This window comes from Protopterus annectens, chromosome 11.part0 (genome assembly GCF_019279795.1).
Source record: "Protopterus annectens isolate FY-2018-M chromosome 11.part0, PAN1.0, whole genome shotgun sequence".
NCBI lineage: Eukaryota > Metazoa > Chordata > Ceratodontiformes > Protopteridae > Protopterus > Protopterus annectens.
The window spans coordinates 1,115,310,212-1,115,329,319 of NC_056745.1; the positions used below are offsets into that span (position 1 = coordinate 1,115,310,212).

At 39.6% G+C, this 19,108-nt stretch overlaps 1 protein-coding gene across 1 annotated transcript in view; it reads right to left on the bottom strand.

The window, feature by feature from the left end:
• USP18 (ubiquitin specific peptidase 18) overlaps positions 1–19,108 on the bottom strand; it is a gene marked incomplete at its 5' end in the record, with an annotated part of 629,755 nt that overhangs the window by 269,218 nt on the left and 341,429 nt on the right. Inside the window, 1 exon segment of the mRNA XM_044088477.1 lies at positions 1,688–1,861. Within this exon segment, the coding sequence (XP_043944412.1) occupies positions 1,688–1,861 (174 nt within the window).

The window sequence follows — 19,108 nt, forward strand, 5'->3', positions numbered from 1 at the left end:
CCCTACTCCCTAATCTAAATAAGGCTGTTCTTAATAAACTTTCCATCTGCTACAACCACACTGCCAGATTTGCCACTGCTCTGCCTTATAGGACACACCACTGCATCAATCTAACCCAGCTTGGGTGGACAGAACTGCCCAGCTTGAGTATGAACAACTAATTATGGCTTATAAAGTACTTTACAACCCAGAAAATACTCCTGCACTTAAAAACATTATCACCCCTATAACAGTCCAAGGCCTCTCTGATCTTCTAACACACTGCTAATACAATCTATCAAATCTAATAACTCAGCTGGTGACTCTCTCTTTGCCAACTCTGCAGGTAGATCCTGGAACTCACTCCCAGCTGATATTACTTTACTTACCACCCTGAGTCATTTTAAGGTAAGACTCAAACAATATTTGACACCACTATAGTATTAGTTAAAAACTGACATTTAGGTTAGTTGTGTTTCTTAAACCAGACTGGCATTATCTTTAAACTCTGGCATTTGTACACCATCTTAAAGCCTATAGCCAGTGTATACACTGCATCTGTAATATTATTGTTACCTTGTAATCTTAATTGTTTTCCTTGGAGCTTTTCTCCCCGGGCCTCCACTGAAAATGGACATGTATCCAGTCGGACTATCCCGGTCAACAAATGTAAAATAAAATAAAGACATTTTATGTGGCACACAATCAGAAGGTGGGTTCATTACCACAGTGGATCAGGACAGTGCATGGGGTTTTGCACATATCTGCTTCATGGTGTTAATGAATCAAGCAGGGCTTTGTGTGCACTTTGATAGCACTCAAATTCTTAAGCAACTGCATACCTATTTTATCAATACACCTGATAGAACTTTCAGAAACCAGAAACAATTATAAGCCTGAAATAATACTTCCCTCAATGACAGCAAAAGACAGAAACTAGACATGGACTACAACCTTACAAAAAAAAAATCACTGATAACACTAGTATTTAAAAAAACTGTCAGCATTAGTATATTAGATGTTTAGAATGCACTCGTTCTTCAGTTATAAAATTCATTTAAATACAGAGTTAGTATATAAAACAAAATAATATTCCAGGAAGGGAGCAAGGTAAGCTGAATTTAATCTTAAGTGTCTGAATAACATCTAGTTCACTGGTGACAGAAGCCTTTTGCAGCTGTGACCTGCATTCATATGTCAAGACTGCAGCCAATCACATCATGGCACTGAATTCCATTATTACTTCATCCTGATAGAAAAATCCTTGTTAAGGCTGGTGCTTTTTTTTGGAAACAATTTACTAACTCTTCTGTCAACAAGAAAACAGGGAAAATGACAAACCAGATAAATAAACAGTGAAAAATCTCTTAAAACATAGCTATTAACTAATGATCTCTTGAGCTCTGCTTTGAAAGTCATTGTTTGTCTTTCGGCTTTTCCTGGTTAGGGGTTGCTACAGCAGAACTGACTGGCAGTTGATTTTTACGTTGCCGAGTTGCCAGCTCGACGCCCAACCTTTAAAGAAGACATACCCATTCACACACGCACCTACCTGCATGTCTTTTACCTTTGAAAGTCATTATTAGTTAAAAATTATTATCTTGAAACTAGTGCAAAGTGGTTGTCAACTTGCTGGCATGGGATGTGAATGAAGATATACAATGGATCAGCTCAGTGATCTAGAAGGTAAGTATATATTGTAGCCTACCTGTTTTTCTGTACATTCAGACAACTTGTCAGCACTGAGCACTTTACTGAAGTCAAGATGTTCGGCAAATTCACAAGTGTTGCTAATCTTCATTGTCCTAAACCATCTTCTGTCAATAGAGTAACGCTTCAAGTTTAAATTTAGGATTGGTGGCAAAGACTTTAGCAAGAAACCCTGTATAAACCGAAAACAAAAATATATACTTTTGGATTATATTTTCAAATGTATCACATTACGGTTGTACTTGAATTATTTTTACATTTGTTATTTTATTTACTGTTTGCTCATGCAGATATCTTGCTAGTTGAAGATCAACAGACCACCCACAGTACATTTAAGGATGTGTTATACAGGTAGCAACTTTTCATTACATATTGTACTGCTTAAGATAAATATTTCAATGCCTTTTCATTGAAATATTTATCTTAAGCAATAAATTATGTAATGCCCAATATAGGATTTATTCTTATAATAGCTAGCATGTTGTGTACCCTTTATAATCAGTGCTGCCCTACGCCACTATCATCCTCCTCCTCTAACCTGTCATCCAAGATATGGTCACAGTTGTAGCAAGCTAAGCAGAGTACATCAGACTTCTCCGTCTCCAACTAAAATGTATGGGTCCACTAAAATTATCTATGGTATGATCCCAGTTATTCTAATTAGGGGTAATATATAATTATCGACCATGGAAAGGGTAAGGCCAATCTAAAACCAAATGGGGTATCGAGCACAAAAAAGGGAAACTGGCGAGGTTTACAATTGTCCTCAAGGGCAGATAAGCCTTGTACTTACCTATGAACCCATGAATAATCTCCAGGATCATCTTGTGGGATCTCAAGGCATTCCTAGGTAAGCTTTCCAATGTGTCCTGGGCTGTCACTGCCATAAGATCTCCTCCTAGTGAGGTGGACCTACAGCATCTCCAATAGGAGGCACACAGGTGGCATATTTACAAGACACTTCAAGTGACTTCTCTTAACATGGATGAGTAGTGGTTGCAATCTGAGGTCCTCCTGAATTGCCAAGTTCCTCACTCTCTCACAGAAAGTCATCCCAGTTACACTGTGGAGCAATCTATTTTCGTTTGTTTGTGTACATGATTTCATCCTTATAGTCACTACCAAAAGCTCATGACCATAGGAGACGATGGAGAAAAAGAGCAATCACTAAACTAGGAATTCAGCCCCATAAGTCAGTCCTTGATTCATCACCACCACAGCCCAGTAAAATGCCTACATTACTGCTGGTACTGCATGAATCTACTAGTCAATTTCACAATGCCACTCAAGGACAAAACACCAGACATACTTAAATTCTCTACTCAGTGAAGTTGCTCACCCTCATATGGAAGAAGCAATCCACTTTTTTTTGTAATACAACCATAAACTCTGACTTGGAGGAGCTGACTTTTGTCAAGGCTACTTCATACTCGGCAGTTAATCACTCCAGGGCACACTAGATACCACAGTCACTTGAGGACAGCTGGAAAAAAATCATCTGCAAACCAAAAGTTGCAACTCTCATGCCCCAACGTGGACACTATGAAGACTTTGGCTTACCTAGCTACCCTGGTCCACGAAAGTCACCAATGGAATACCAGTGGTAGAGTCCTACACTAATCCTGAATACAATCAACTTAATGCTGACAGTGTAGATGTAACTCTGTTTCCTCAAATGCAGAGACTGAATGACACAGAGCAAGAGCAGCAGTAGCTCTGAGGACTCATACTACTGTTTCACTTCTAAGATATTTCTCATGGCAAATAATCATCCTGTGTCAACAAAATGGTATGTATTTACATCAAAGTTGTACACTCTATATCATGGTCACCAAATGAAAGTGTATTGTATTCTTCAACTAAATTATACTACATTCTGTTCATTAACATGGCCTAGTATGACAATGTTCAGTTTGTACTGCACTGTATTTTATCTCGCACTGAAGCGTTTCTCCACAGACCTCTGCTGAAAAAGTGTTTTTTCCCAACCCAGATTGATTTTCTTGACATTCACTTATTTATTGGCATTTGTTTAACTATGAAGAAGAAGATATATTTTCACCTTCTCTGAATGTTGTGATTACTATTATCATTTTGGAGGATAGCAGGAGATGTAAAGGATGCAAAAAGGACATGAATGCAGTTTTCCTTCCTGATCTTTTAAGGCCAGGAGGACTGTATAAAGCTCCAACTGGTTGAGGAGGACTGCCCTCTCCAAACTATACCATATCTCTTGACCATGCAGGATCTCAAAAAAGGCAGACCTACCTTTATACTCCCTAGCCTCATAACAGATGCCAGATTACATCAGAAGACCCAAGCTTATGATCGTTGTGTAACCACCGCCAGCCCACAGTCAACTTCAGCTCCTGCAACTTCAGGTATGCAACCAACCCTGCAAAAGTCATGGCATCAGATAAGAGCAACAGATGCAGGGGGATCATCTCAGACTGGACTCTGCTCTCTGTTCTCAACTAAGTTACCTTAGTCATGTCCTCTTGGCCCCTCTGCATGGACAAAACTGACAAGCACTGTAGTATTCAACTCCACACCAGTGAAAGCAATCTTTTTGAGAAAGGATCAGAAAAGACTTCTGAAAGTTTACAGTCAACCCCAGTGACTGTAGCCACCTAAGTACTCAATCCAAAGATAAAAGCAGGTATATACTCTGTGAAACAAACAGGAGCAAGTCAACTAGGTAAAGAAACACAAGATGTTCTATAAGGCCTCTACCACAGTGGTTAGCATCCTGATAAACACCCTGCGTGCAGAGACAGCTCAAACAGTGGCAGCATTCTGAACTAAAAGTAACACTAACCAACAAAGAACTTTCTGTGTGCACTCCAGATGGTGATGTGCCAAAAGTGGAGAGGTATTTTTGTCCATTCCTTATAAAATATTTTTCTTTCTGGCAAAATGTTGTGAACTGCAGTCATTAACTAATGACAGACATGAGTTTCAAATTTTGAATCCTTCAGAAAATGCTTGCTGATCCAAAATGTTTTATTCTAGCAACTTTCCACGTATATAAGAGAAACATTTAAAATGTGTTCCTGATTTCTGGATATTTGTCTCTGATTTGAGCTAAGAAATTGGGAGGGGAGAGAAGGGTTGCAAATGGGTTCAGCTGTATGGTTTTGACAAAAGCAAGATGAGACACATTTCTGGTCCAACTTGTTGTCAAGCAGATTTCGGAGGTGTACAGTCATGCAAAGTGGTTGCAACTGGTGTGTGTGTGTGTGTGTGTGTGTGTGTATAAATACTTTGTGCAACAAAGTAGCTATGGTGTACTGGATGGAACTGACTGTAGTAAACAGGAACATTATGTACAAGCCTTGGTTTCTTTCCTTTGTTGACTGGTGACAGTTTACTTGGTTGAGATAAACTAGACAGCATGAAGTCTGCAAATGTTGTAATGTTACTATTTTAACTATGAATACACTTTTAATTAACCTACTTTTTTGCAGACCACATGGGTGTGACACACACTGAGATGGACTACAACAGTCTGTCTAGTACTCAGTGCCGTAAGACCTATGATCTGCTTCTGTAGTACAGGGTTTGATTCCTTCAGCCATGTCTCTTCATGACTCTAAGTCACTTCACCAGACAATGCTCCTATGCTCCCCTTGAAAAAGTACTTGCAACCAGTGGGTTGTCCCCAGCAGTTAGCAAATGCATTTCATATCAGTCTTTTGAATTCCTGCATCCTTCACACTGACACTAATTGTTGCTTCACTAAATGCTGTTTGACTATGAGCCATAGCACATCTTGTAGTTTAATGGGTTGCCAGAAGCATTTTTAATAAATATGTGTTTCAAGGGAAGAGAAGGTTACTGTTGCTCATGCTAACTCCATTTTCAGTGTGAGACTGTTTTGTTTAACAAATGTCTGTTGGTGTTTTTGCTGTGAAATCTGAAATATCAGTTTTAAATTATATCCAAATCTCCTAAAAGTAAAAAAAAAAGAAAGAAAGAAAACAAAATAAAACAAAATAATATGCACACACACAGATATAGTAATTGAGAAGAAACAGCCATGTAATGTGATACTGGTATGTCTCGAGGGGTAGTGCATTACCTGCCTATGGCCCCGTTTGAATATGATCTGGCTCTGGTTGTAGAAGATTAAAGCTATAAACTGATAAAGAGCTTCATCCGTTAGTCCAACGTTTGATTCTTTGCCTGTTGTCTGACTACAAACAAGTCACTTAACCAGACAGTTGTCCAACAGGTTTGTGCTTAGTGGGATTACCTGGTTAACAATTAAATATAAATTCATAGGCCCACCAATGAAGGTTCCGGAGGTTAGATCAGTTCATGTCTTTTCTAGACCTCTGACAAAAAAATGGAAAAGGGATAGACTGGTTAAAAGAAACAGAACACACTGGTTATGGGGGATTTCAATTATCCACCATCAACTGGGAAACCTATGCTATTCCCCTACTCGCTAGAGCAAAAGTTCCTTGACTTTGTTAATTCAAATGCCCTGGAAAAAATTGCCCATATCCTGACAAGGGAAACAAACATTCTGGATCTGGTCCTCTCCATGTCAAGCAGATGCACTGCCACAACTCTCAGACCCTCATTAGTTAAAACTGACCACAAATCAATCACCTTTCAGCTGGCACTAATACCAGAAATCACAAAGGGTGAAATCAGGCTACAAAACTTGACCAAGGCAAACTATACCCTCCTAGGCAAAGGTATAAATGCATTCCAAGCCCCACCCCAAGCTGGAAGCGGTAACTATGCCGAAGCTAACACTAAAGCCCTGTACAATCACTTACATAACTGTATAAACAGCCATACCAGAAAGGATCAAACCCAGAGCCCAAGTAAAAACAAGCTGCCATGGTGGACATCCAGTATCAACAAACTTTACAGTAAAGGCAAAATGCTGTCCAAGAAAACAAAGGCAAGTCCCTAACAATGAAAAAGCACCCTCCTCAGCCTCAATAGGCAAATAAGACAACTTGTCAAATCATTTGAGGGCTTCTTTGAGATAAACTTAGGAAGTACAGCCAAGGATAAACATAAGGCCTTTTACAGCTACATATATAAATAACTTAGGGGGTAGGACCCAAGCATGTGCAGAACTAGTGGCCAACTGTATCTCACACACTGACCCAACAGACATAGCAAGCTTGGAGATAGGTTTGGTAAAAATTTCATTCCTTTATCCCCTCCTGACTTATAACAAACCTTCCCCCGAACTTCCCCCCACCTTACATATCTGAAGAGCAGATCCTCAAAGCCTTGTCTAAGGCAAAACACACAGCCTCTATGGGACCAGACAACATCCCAGGCTGCCTCTTAAACAGGCTTAAACATACACTATCACCATCTCCAAGTACCCTTTTCAATTGGAGCCTAACCACAGGCTTTGTTCCTGCAGAATGGAAAACAGCAACAGTTATTCCCCTCCACAAAGGTGGCCTAGCAACAAATCCAGGGAATTACAGACCCATAGGCCTTGCCCACCCTCATCTGTAAGGCCTCATAAAGACAGAGGTGACCTCCAAACCCTGTATGCTACCCAATTTGGCTTCATGAAAAGCAGATCCTGTCTGTTACATCTGGTGGATTTCTTTGAAAATATAACCAAGGCCACTGACGATGGCAAATCTGTGCACACAGCATACCTCGACCGGGCAAAGGGTTTCGACACAATCCTGCATTCAGGCATTAATGATAAACTTAAACTGAAAGTACACCCCTTTGCTGTAAGCTGGGTTGCCAGCTGGCTCACAAACCGGTGACACACTATCAAAGTGGGTGACTCCAATCAACCAACAGACCTGTTACCAGTGGGGTGCCACAGGGGTCAGTGCTGGGGCCCCCTACTATTTGGTATACAATTCTAAGAAGTTCAGTCAAAACTAAGGGGTTATAACTGACCAAGTTTGCAGACTGCAAACTAGATGCAATCACTGAATTCCCTAATGCTGTAAGTATACTCCATGAGGGTCTCACGTAGACAATTGACTGGTGTATCAGTCAGAGTCTCAAACTGAATGCAAAGAAATGCATCATCATTCCTTTCAGCACAAACAATGCCCCCTCACACTATCAAATGAACAACAATATTGTAAATACTCATGAAGTGGTAAGGAACCAGGGATCACAAGTTGACTGCGACCTTAACTTCGACCTCCATGTGTCTACTTTAGTAAATAAAGCTTTCTATGTAGCACACTTGATTAGTAAAGGTATCACCTCTAGAGCAAAAGAAGTTATAACCTCCTGCACTCAAGCAGTTATCCAGCACATAATTGAGTACAACGCCCTGTTTGGCATGCATCGTACTAAGCATCTGCAGCAATTAGAGAGACCTCAGAGGTTTCTAACAAAGAAGGATCAAGGGGCTCCAGCATTTGACTTACAAAGACCGACTAAAGTTCCTGTCACTATACTCTGTATCATATAGACTTCTTAAGGGAGACTTATGCCTAGCCTATAGAGCAATCCAAGACCCAATCCTAATGAACTTGCTGCATATCCATAAATTAAATAGTACTAGGGCTGCCCACTCCAGGGACCTAAATATGGCCTAAGACTTAAATAGGACATGTTGGAGGGACAGATTTTATCTCCAGCAACTGCCACGTCTTTAGAACAGGCTACCAATTCATGTGAAACAGAGCACCTCTATGACACTGTTCAACAGGAACCTGGAGGAGTGGATGGGGCACCGTAAATTATTACTGGGGATAGAAGCCACAACCCTCCTAGACATGGGTAATCATCACTAAATGTGAAAATGTAATCTTGGGTATTGACTAGCATTTCTATGGTATTATATTGGGATGAAACAGCTAGGCTTAAAATGACCTCTGTCAATAGCCTAGTAATCTCCTGTCTTCCTATGATCTTATGACACTCTAAGAAAAAAGAGATTATGTTCTAGGACAATGTCCCACACACACACACACACACACACAGCAACCTGGCTACAACTGCAGGCACCATAAAAACTGCCTTGCAGGAAATGTGCATGACAGCCAATGAAGAATCTGGTTCGCGAGTGAGAAGGAAAGGTCACTAAATTATAAAATTTAGGTCTCTGGAGTGGAACAGGTTCTGGACTTTATTTTTTAAGTCAGGGGTCTCAAATGTAGAAGTTCATTCAAGGCAAAATGGACAACCTGTGCTGAGCTACAAATTAACATCCTGACAAGGCACGAAAGACCATCAAAGTGCAGTAGGGATGACAACTTTTTTAAATGCCCAAACAGAGACTTTTTTCAGGAAATATGAGATTCTGCAGGACAAACCACACCATAGCCAACACAAAGGAATGAACTCTGATTTTCTCCAAAGTAAAAGCTCTATCTTGTAAAGCATGAGCTGTTTCTATTGTTTCATATGATATTAAGGTGTTTCAGACACACAATAATTATTCTAATTATTAAGCAACTATTAGAGGAAACTTAGGAATCATTTTTCTTCAAAGACTCAGGACATTTGCCATTTTTCATATATTCTGCAGGACACAACTGCCCAAATAGGAACTGCCCTTCATAAACAGGGATAGATGGAAACTCTAAATTGCAGTCATACAATCTTATCATGCAGTAACTCAAGATCAAGTCAGAAAAGTTCAGATACAAAAACAACCCTGGATAGTAACAGATAATGTTCAGTTCCTCATTACTTAACCAAATGAATTAAACATTTACAGAGTTATAAAATCACAAATACAAGGCAAGCAAGTCTGAAGACAATGTGCACCTTGCAAAATACCACCTTCAAGATGTACCCCCCTATTTCCAGGACAGCAAAATATATCAAGCTGGGGTGAACCTGTGGGTACTCATACAATTGTCAAAGTTAGTCTTGAAGGAGAAATGGGTGTTGATCCACTTAACACGCACAGGCAATTTGTTCCAAAGATGGGGCAACCGGCAGGTAGAGAATCTATCCCCAAACATGTTTCACTTATATGGTGGTTATAATTATATAGGGTTCACATATTTGGTTTGGATCTTTGTGAAGATATTCATCTTGCAAAGGATAGCTGGTCCACTGTGTGAGTCTTTGATTGAACAAAATGACAGGCATATCTCTCCACACAGGAGTCTATACGAGACAGATATGGAGAAAGGGTTTATAAACTGTTTGGCTAGTCAATGGCTTTCAGGACAATATTTTTCCTCAAAAGCCTTTGGGACCTTCTGTGCTGCATATGTCTAGCTAGCCATGCTACTCAATAATTGGCTTCATTAGGGCAGAGTAGAGAGGGAGACTAACTTACTTTGATGTTAGAAATCAGTTGTGCTACACAGAAGGATTTCCTATTATTCCAACATGGTGGTCAAAGGTGAGGGAAATGTCAACCCAGGTACTGAGATCTCTGACAACTGGGTCTGTGTGCAATGGGGGTACTGGCTATGTTGAAAGTTATAGATGAGGGATGTTTCCCAAAGGACACAATGCTACACTTTTTTGCATTTAATTACAACAGTTTCTGTCTGCACCACTAATTTTTAAGGACTACATCATGTTGAAGCATTTTTGTATCAGTGAGGGGAAGATGACACCTACCTTGTGATCATCAGTGAGTCTGATTCACCATAAATCAGTATTTTAGTGTGGAGGTCAGAAACCTATATACCAAAAATGAGTACGGTACTGAGTCCTATGGCTTTCTCTGCTGGTTACTTTCTTCCTTTATGAAGTAGCACTTGCCACCTTAACTTTGTGGTTATATTCTTCAGCCAGACTGCAATCCACCTTACCACATATTGGTCTGCCTTTAGTTCTTTTAGCTTGTTTACAAAGCCAGCACAATGTACAGTGACAAGATCTTTGTAAAGATCCAGAAAACTTACAAGTACCGAGTGGCCACTGTTTACTGCCCCAGTAACCTTCTTAAAGATGTTAACCAAGATGAACATAATCTGCCCTTGACAAAACAAAACTGTTGTGGCTTCAGTTGTATGAGATATTTCCATTTTATAATACAGTAACTGCAGGCAGAGGGCTTACAAGACGCTAACAAGATCTCACTGATCCATTCTGGAAGGCTCAGAGGAAGCATCAAAACAAATTTATTTTATTTAGTTTAATTTATTTATTTATCCATTTGTCAATTGGGTAAACACACCAGTTCCAGGACCCTTTACGGACATTGCCCAAACCAAGAAGATACACTTGCACTGATACTATTCTTGCCTGAAAAATAATCTTAAATCACTATTACTGTAGCATTCATACATAAAACTACATATAAACAAGGCTGTTGTAACATTCATATACACAAAAGATTCAGTAAGATATAGTATCCCACAGAAAAGCATACAAACACACTAAAGGTAAAAGAAGTTTATAGTATGAGTAGTACTGGTATGTTATTACAAATACAAATAGCAAGAGAGTGTGAAGCAAGTAATAACAAATCGGATATATAGTGAATAGAAGAATACGGAGTGAAAGACAAATTGTAAAACTGCACATCTGAAAGGCAAAGCATGAAATTCCCCAGATACCGCTGAAATACTGAATATATACCTTCCTATCTCTACCACTTCTCATCTCACCCATCCCACCTTTTCAAAGACGCACACAAACATCACCATAACTTATCATTTTACCTACATCCATTAATATAAAAGATACCAAATTAGAGAAAAAAAAGAAGGAAAGAGAAAAATTTCCAGTATCACTACTCCTTATTCCCCACAATGCTTACTCGAACCACCTACACACTTACCACAAATTCATCATAATATTTACGCTTCTCCTTCTTATTTATTTTTACATATTTAGTTTGTTTACCAGAGTGGTACACTGGTCACAACAGACCATTTGCAGGCACAGCCCAGGTGAAGAAATTCACAAAAAACTAAAAAGTACAGTTGTGTACACTTACCATAAATGTAGATGTTCGAGTGTATTGACTGTTGCAGTCATCACATTCGGGTTATCTGCTTGCAGCAGCCCTCAGTCGGCCTAATTAACAAAGTCTTGGGTCCTGCGTCGGTTGCTGTCTCTTCTTCCATGACGTCAGGTCGTCAGGGGTATAAAACATGCAGCCGACGCCATTACATCAGTTTTTCTTGCCCCAGATGTCAGGTGCCCCCCTATTGGGAAGCAGTTAAATCTATAAATGTATAAGGTTATACCTCCCAACAAAAAAGCAAATACACCAAAAAGCTTTTAAGCATAGTAAAGGAGAGTAGAGGTATACCCAATAGGAGGGGTCTATATTATATCCTCAAATGCTTAAAAAAGCGAACGCTGATTGATCGAACTTATTTTCGCGAAACTGCAAAATATCGGAGCAGCAGGAACTCAAATTTTTTCCTACGGAAAGAATTTGGTTGTCCGTTTCTGTTGCTTCTGTATTTTCAGTGTTATGGTGGAAAGTTACCGGTCGGATTCAGGCAAGTGTGTGATTGTGTGGATGTGAGTGTTAGGGTGATTTAGGTGAGTTAGGGTTAGGGCTCAGGTTAGGTGTGTGTGCGATTGAGTGGACATGAGGGTTAGGGTGGATTTAAGTGAGTTAGGGTTAGGGAGCGGGTGAGGTGAGTGTGCGATAGTGACGGACCTTAGGGTTAGGGTTTGGGTTAAGGTAAGTGGGTAGTTAGTGGTTTGTGCATAGTTTAATGTAGGGTTAGGTATCAGATTTTAGGTGTGTGTGTGTGTGGATTTCTGTTTGTTTGGTGTGCTTGTGTTGTGTGTATGTGTTTTGGATCAGCGATTTTTTTCCCTGGGAAAAAAATCGCTGGTCTGACAGTTCGAGATTGTAAGCTTTCGCTTAAATTAGGTCGATCAATCAGCATTCGCTTTTTTAAGCGTTCAATGATATAATATAGACCCAAGAAGTAAGGGGGCTGGAGGGAGGGTAACCAGGACTGCAACAGTGAATACACTCAAACATCTACATTTACGGTAAGTGTACACAACTGTACTATGTTCTTCGTGTTTTACTGTTGCAGTCATCACATCTGGGTAGATTCCCAAAGCTAAGGATGGGAGGAGGAATTTAGAAAGCATTAAGACCAGCTATAATGCCCTGCAAGACTGCAGTGGCAAAGCCAGCTCTGGATTTAGAGAAAATTGGCAGATGGTAATGCTTGGTGAAAGTATGTACAGAACTCCAGGTAGCAGCTTCTATGATGTCCCTGGTAGGGACGCCTCTGAGAAAGGCTGTAGAGGTAGATACAGCCCTGGTAGGGTGGGGTCTGATCCCCTGTGGAATAGGTTTCCATGGTGCTTATAGCAGAAATGAATGCAATGGCCTATCCATTTACAAATAGTTTGCTTTGAAATAGCCTTCCCCCCTCTGCCCCTGCAGCAAATGAAACCAGCAGTTCAGATTTCCTTTGAGGTTTAGTCCTGTTCAAGTAGAATCTAAGTTGTCTATGTACATCTAAGGAGTGCAGTATCCATTCCCCTTTGTTCTGTGGATTAGGAAAGAATGTTGGCAGATGAATGGACTGATTAATGGCCACACTGGATACCACCTTGGGCATGAAAGAGGGACTGGTCCTGAGGGACACCCTGTCCGCATGAAATATGATGAAAGGCTCCACTGCCATAAGGGCCTGTAATTCAGATACCCTTCTTGCTGAAGTGATTTTATCTTTCTCTATTTATACCTCAGCGATTCCTATAAGTCATGCAGTATATCATTCTACACAACGCACTCTGATCAACATCTTAGTCATTTCTCTTCCATCTCACTTAATCTCTATAATACTACAACTCATCACATGACTTCAGAAAAACACTTTCATTCTACCTTCATACCATCCCCTTCCTCACTACCAAAATGCCCCATCCTTTCCTCTACTAAGCATCTTTATGTAATTGTGCATCATTTCTCATAAATGGTGACATTCACCCAAGCCCAGCCACAAAACCCTATAGTTCCCTTACTTCTCCTATCCCGCCCATTCACTACTCAGTTCACACCCTCAAGATCTTTAACATTAATATGCAATGTTTATTCTAGAAAAAAACTCTTCCCCCACACCTGGATAATGCAACACATACCACATATTCACAATACCACATATTCTCATAGTAACTGAAACCTGACTAAAGCCATCCGTCTCTAATAAGGGAATCATTCCAGCCAGGTATAACATTCTTTGACTTGACAGTCCTTCCAAGCATGCAGACAACGTAGCAGTTTTCTTCTTAATAAACTTAGTATCAGCCCATACCCAAATTTACAAATGTGGAAGTCTCTGTGTCTATTCTGCAGGTTAACAGTAACAAAATATATACATATTTGCTTTCTATATTCCACCAAATCTAATTAATATGCCTATAATGGACGATATTCACATGACAAAGCTCTTTACTCAAATTTTGTATCTAAACTCTGGAATTCTCTTCCACTGCCTAGCCATGAAGTCTTTAATCCCAGTCTAAGTTTCAATTAAAATCATAACTCAGTCCAATTGGATGTGTCGATGCTTCCCCCGCCATGTACAACCTCCTCAAATTTTTAAGATACCTGCCAATATCCACTAACTACCATTCACAATTAAATCTTCACTTAGATATCATTCCCTCAATCAGAGCGGTTTAATTATTTCTCAAAAATACAACTCCCGTTCTCCTTGCCAGTTTCCTAACCACTGTTAGCATTTGCTAAGATAAGTGATAGCAGTATCATTCAGTAAAATACCTATTCTGTCACTCTCATCCCAATACCACCTCTTAGAGCATCTACATTCCTAAAAGTAAAAACATCCCCTTCCACTACCCACTCTAGGAATGTAAAGATGTTTCACTTGTTTCCAACCTCCTTTGCCAGTAAACACATGCAAATAAATAATAATACTAACTTGAAAAGTTAACTGCAATGCAATATTAAGGCTTGAAATATATACACAGGTAGTAAGTTAGAAGAGAAGTGCGAATGTATCTCCAAGTACTACGCTGCCCAGAAAATATAAAATATGCATTAAAATCATAGAAAATAGATTTTACTTACTGAGAAAACAACAGACAGTAGTGAAACAAAATAATCAACTAGGGTTGAGACTAATGGTTAATCGTAACTGTCAAAAATGGCACTGATAGTTTTCTTGGTGTACTTAGAGACTTCCTGAAGGGTTTGAAGGAAGTGCCTGTCCTGGTGCTCCGAGGTACATGATGGTGCAGCAGTTAGCATTGTTGCCTCACAGCAAGAGGTTCTCTGGTTCGATCCTCGGCAGGGATGCCTTCTGTGCGGAGTCTGTATGTCCTCCCTGTGGTCCCCCCCGGGTGCTCTGGTTTCCTCCCACATCCCAAAGACATGCTGTAGGTGGATTGGACACTTGAAATTGGCCCTAGGCGTGAGTGCGTGTGTGTACCTTCTGTGGAAGGTTGGGCACCAGGCTGGCAACTCGATACCGTAAAACTCTACAGCCGGTCTTGAGAGGACAGGTGGATCCGCTGTGGCAACCCCTAACTGGGAAAAGCTAAAAGAAGATTCTGATGCCAGCTTTGAAATTAATCTTTCAGTTAGTTATAGCTAGGGTCTGATCAGGCATTGATCATCTGAATTCCTGAGTGCACAACTTGAGCTGTTAAAGTGTAGGTATTGTCTAAATAAAGGGCAATAGCACTCACTGAGTGATCTAGAGGCAAAGATATTTAGTAAGAACAAAATTCTTCCTAGGGCTGATAGCAAGTTACACTTGGCTAAGGTAAGGCTGGAGTGTTTGTGTGAAATGCTAAAATGAATAAATTACAGTATTCTGATTTCTGTTCTTTGGAGAAGTTGTATATTTTGTGGTGAGTGAATGGCAAGGAAGGGTGGGGGGAGCATTCTGACCTGGCTAATAGAACACTGACTTTGAAGACTCATCTTGCTTCTTTAGCTAAAACACTGACTTTGAAGACTCATCTTGCTTCTTTAGGTAAAACGTGGGAGATTTTATAGGCTACTTAAAGATGGGTGAAAACTTTAAGCATTTACATTTCTGCAAGTGGTAGAAGAGATTGCGACTGATTTGATAAAATACCAAGGCATTTCTGTTGAGTAACAAATTTAGCTTTTCCTGAATTGGGTCTAAAATGTGTAGAGGCACTGTAGTTACCATCTTTCTCTTTCTCCAGAATAACATTATTACAGGACTTTCTAGTACGTAATAATAATTTATTGGAACACATCGAGTTCCAGAGTAGCCTAAAGACATTCTGCAATGAGTTAGTTATTTCAAGCCAATGTCATCAGTATATACTATGAAGTCAAGGTTAGGTGGCTTCCATGGGGCATCACTTAATAATAATGAGAAAAATAGGGGATGTAGTACTGAACCCTCAAGACCTCCCAGATTGTTTGGGCAAGGGATTAGGGTTGGAATTATTAGGGCCAATTGTGATGGCTGTGTTGTGTAGGCAATCAATAAACCAGAACAGACCTCTTCAGAGAAATGGCACTGCTTATGTTTGAGAAGAAAAAAGCTAAGGTCAACACATTTAATGCCTTTTCTAGGCCTATAAATACAGCACCTGTAAGATTGCCTTGATCAAATTACTACAGATGGCATTGGTCAGAGTATAAATTGTTGTGGAGGTGCCATACCTTGGTCAGAATCCATGTTGCTTGTCTGGTCATATTCAGTAATAAACTGCAGAACTTGTTTATATACGAGTTTTACAACAGCCTTGGTGACTGGCTCAAGGCTGTCTATTGGGTGATAGTCTTGTGGAGTTTTTCTGGAATGAAGTTTTGGTGTGTGAGATAATTTAAGACAATTTTAAAAGTTCAGGGACTGTTTTAGTGTTTAAAGATAGGTTATACAATGTTGTTAGGGAATGGCTTCTTAATTTAAGCAGGAGTCTGTGTATTTTACAAAAGTATTCTGTGAGTTTTGAGGGAATTTTGTTGATTTCTTTAACTTTTTTGTAAATCTGAAGTAAGAATAAAGGCAGTGAATAAAACTGTGTAATTGTTCAACAAGTGTGGTGGAAAGGACATGATGTTTGAAGGAATGTTGCTGATTTCTTTAACTTTTTTATAGAGAATCTAAAGCAAGAATAAAGGTAGTTAATCAAACTGTGTAATGATCCAATAGGTGTGATACTTGCGTATTATCGCAACCAGATTTTTGCGGTTGTGATAATACGCATGCTAGCTTGAAAACAACTGTGGGAAACACTGTAAGTTGTTACTTTATGTGTTTACTGTTGAGAAATTAGTTTCACTTAACATTCAGGAAGAGAATCGGTCGTGGAAATCTTCCTGTTTTGCGTGCATTACAGATGCATGCTTCAATTGCCAGGGCTGGTCTCTTACTGATGAAAGCACTACTTGTACTGTTAAGAAGCAATGCTGAGAAGAAAAACACAGACTGCTTGGAAATGCTTTCAGGTGCTTTCTTTCTCACACGGTAAACTATATCTGCATCAAACATTTGTAACATAAAACGGTACCCATAAAACTTGAAAGATGTAAAGCTTTGCAGAAGTGATGGTGGATGATGTTAACAAGTGTTTGGGACTTAAATAGTTGACGGCACTGCTTTGGTCTTCTGTTGTGATGAGCATGTATTACTGCTGAAAATATGTGGATTGCTACATCTTTATAAGTCAGTACATGGTTTGCATAATTCCAGCTTGCATTCCTCTAGGTCTTTATCCTTCCCTTCCCTTCTTGTATGCATAGCTTCAAAACACACTAATTCATATTATCACAGCAGTACTGGTAATATTTTAACATCGGAAAGCACACGCCATTACAAAAACATAACATGCTGCCCATAAAGTGCATACGTAAACTGCAACGTTAATTTCTACATTTCTAATGATAACCCTGACTAAAACAACCTTCACAGTGAAAGAAAACACAGTAATTCACATTATTACAGCATTACTGTTTATATTTGAACATCGGGAAGCAACTGGTATTACAGCGAAAATCTGGTTGCGATAATACGTAAGTACCAGTTAATCAAACTGTGTAATGATCCAATAGGTGTGGGGAAAGGACATGACTAAATGTAGCTGGAGTAGTTTTTGCAGGCTATAAATGTTTTACTTGACCCCTTGAATAGTTGTTGATTGTCTTTTGAGTTTTTCTTGTTATTGTTGTTTGATAAGGCTTATACAGTGTTACAGAACAGTTTCAGGTTACATAACAGGACTTGTTGCAGATAACTGCAGTAGTTATGTTTAGCTTTGCCAGTGCTGGTTCTTGCCAACTTAATGTCCATGTAGTGGGAGTGCTTATCTGAGTTGCTGGGTCGTGTTTCCACTCTCTCTCTCTATGATGTGTCCTCAGTCTTTAACAACACAGTGATTTGAGAAGTTTAGTATGGTATTTTATAGCCCTTTGATCATCTGATTTTGAGTGGATACAATATGTTTTGAATGCAGGTTAAGGTGTTAGTAAGAGCTAAAAAAAACTTCAACAGGGCATGTAGCCGCATAAAGCGGAGAGCAACCTATAGCACTAAGTTGTGTTAAAAGAAGGTTCTCAGAGCTTTCTGAAATTGTTCTGCTGGCTATGTAATCGGGTAAAGGTTTATGGGTCTTAAGATGCCAGGATGTAAATAGTGGGCTGTGGTCACTTAGGAGACAGGGGCCTGTAAATACAAATTCTTCCCACCTGGTAACTTTCTTAGAATGATGCCAAGGAATGCCCCTTCTTTGGAACAGTTAAGTTCTTTGTAACAAAAAAATATACTTGCATCCGGTGGCCAGTTGTGGATTCATTTTGTTTTGTTGCTTCTTGGTTGTGGTGGTTTCCTATTCACATTAGGCATAGCCCTTCCCTGGCCTTCTTCAAATGCAATTTGGAACAATTGATGGGAAATTGCAAAGTCACACCGGGGTAGTGCTTATATCCTTATGGACAGGGGCAATTTGTAAGATATTCAAGGCACAGTCACAAATCCATGTCATCCTCTTGCCCCTTGGGGGTATATATTGGGTAAAATCAGGTTATATTGGCTAGGCTTATAAGAGCTCTTCAGCCGTTAGCATAGTAATCTCCTAGAAACCTATGTACCCATAGGAAAATATGCTTATTTTTGGAGCATGGTATCTAGTGTCTGTACTGGCTACTTTGCTTAGATTCCTGTGTAAGGCCAGAGTATGAAATTTGTTTTTCAATGTACCAAAGAAGTCATGATTATCTTATCATGTTTTGTTATAGATAAGATTTTATCCAAATGATTTCTAGTAGTGCAAGGCTAGAAGGAGGAGGAATGTAAATAGCAGTAAGACATTTTTGAGAGACCAGCTAGAAAAAACTAGCCAAACATCTATTTAGGTACAATGACCGTGACTGCTGTATTCATAACGAGTAGGAAATAAGATGGTCTGTTTTGACTAAGGTAAACACTCACCTACCTCTTCTATATTGTGGGTAGTTACCATAAAATACTGTGTAATTCTGAGTAATGGATCGGGGATACAAGACATGCCTTTTAACCAGCATTCAGTCATTGATAAGACAGAGGAGCTG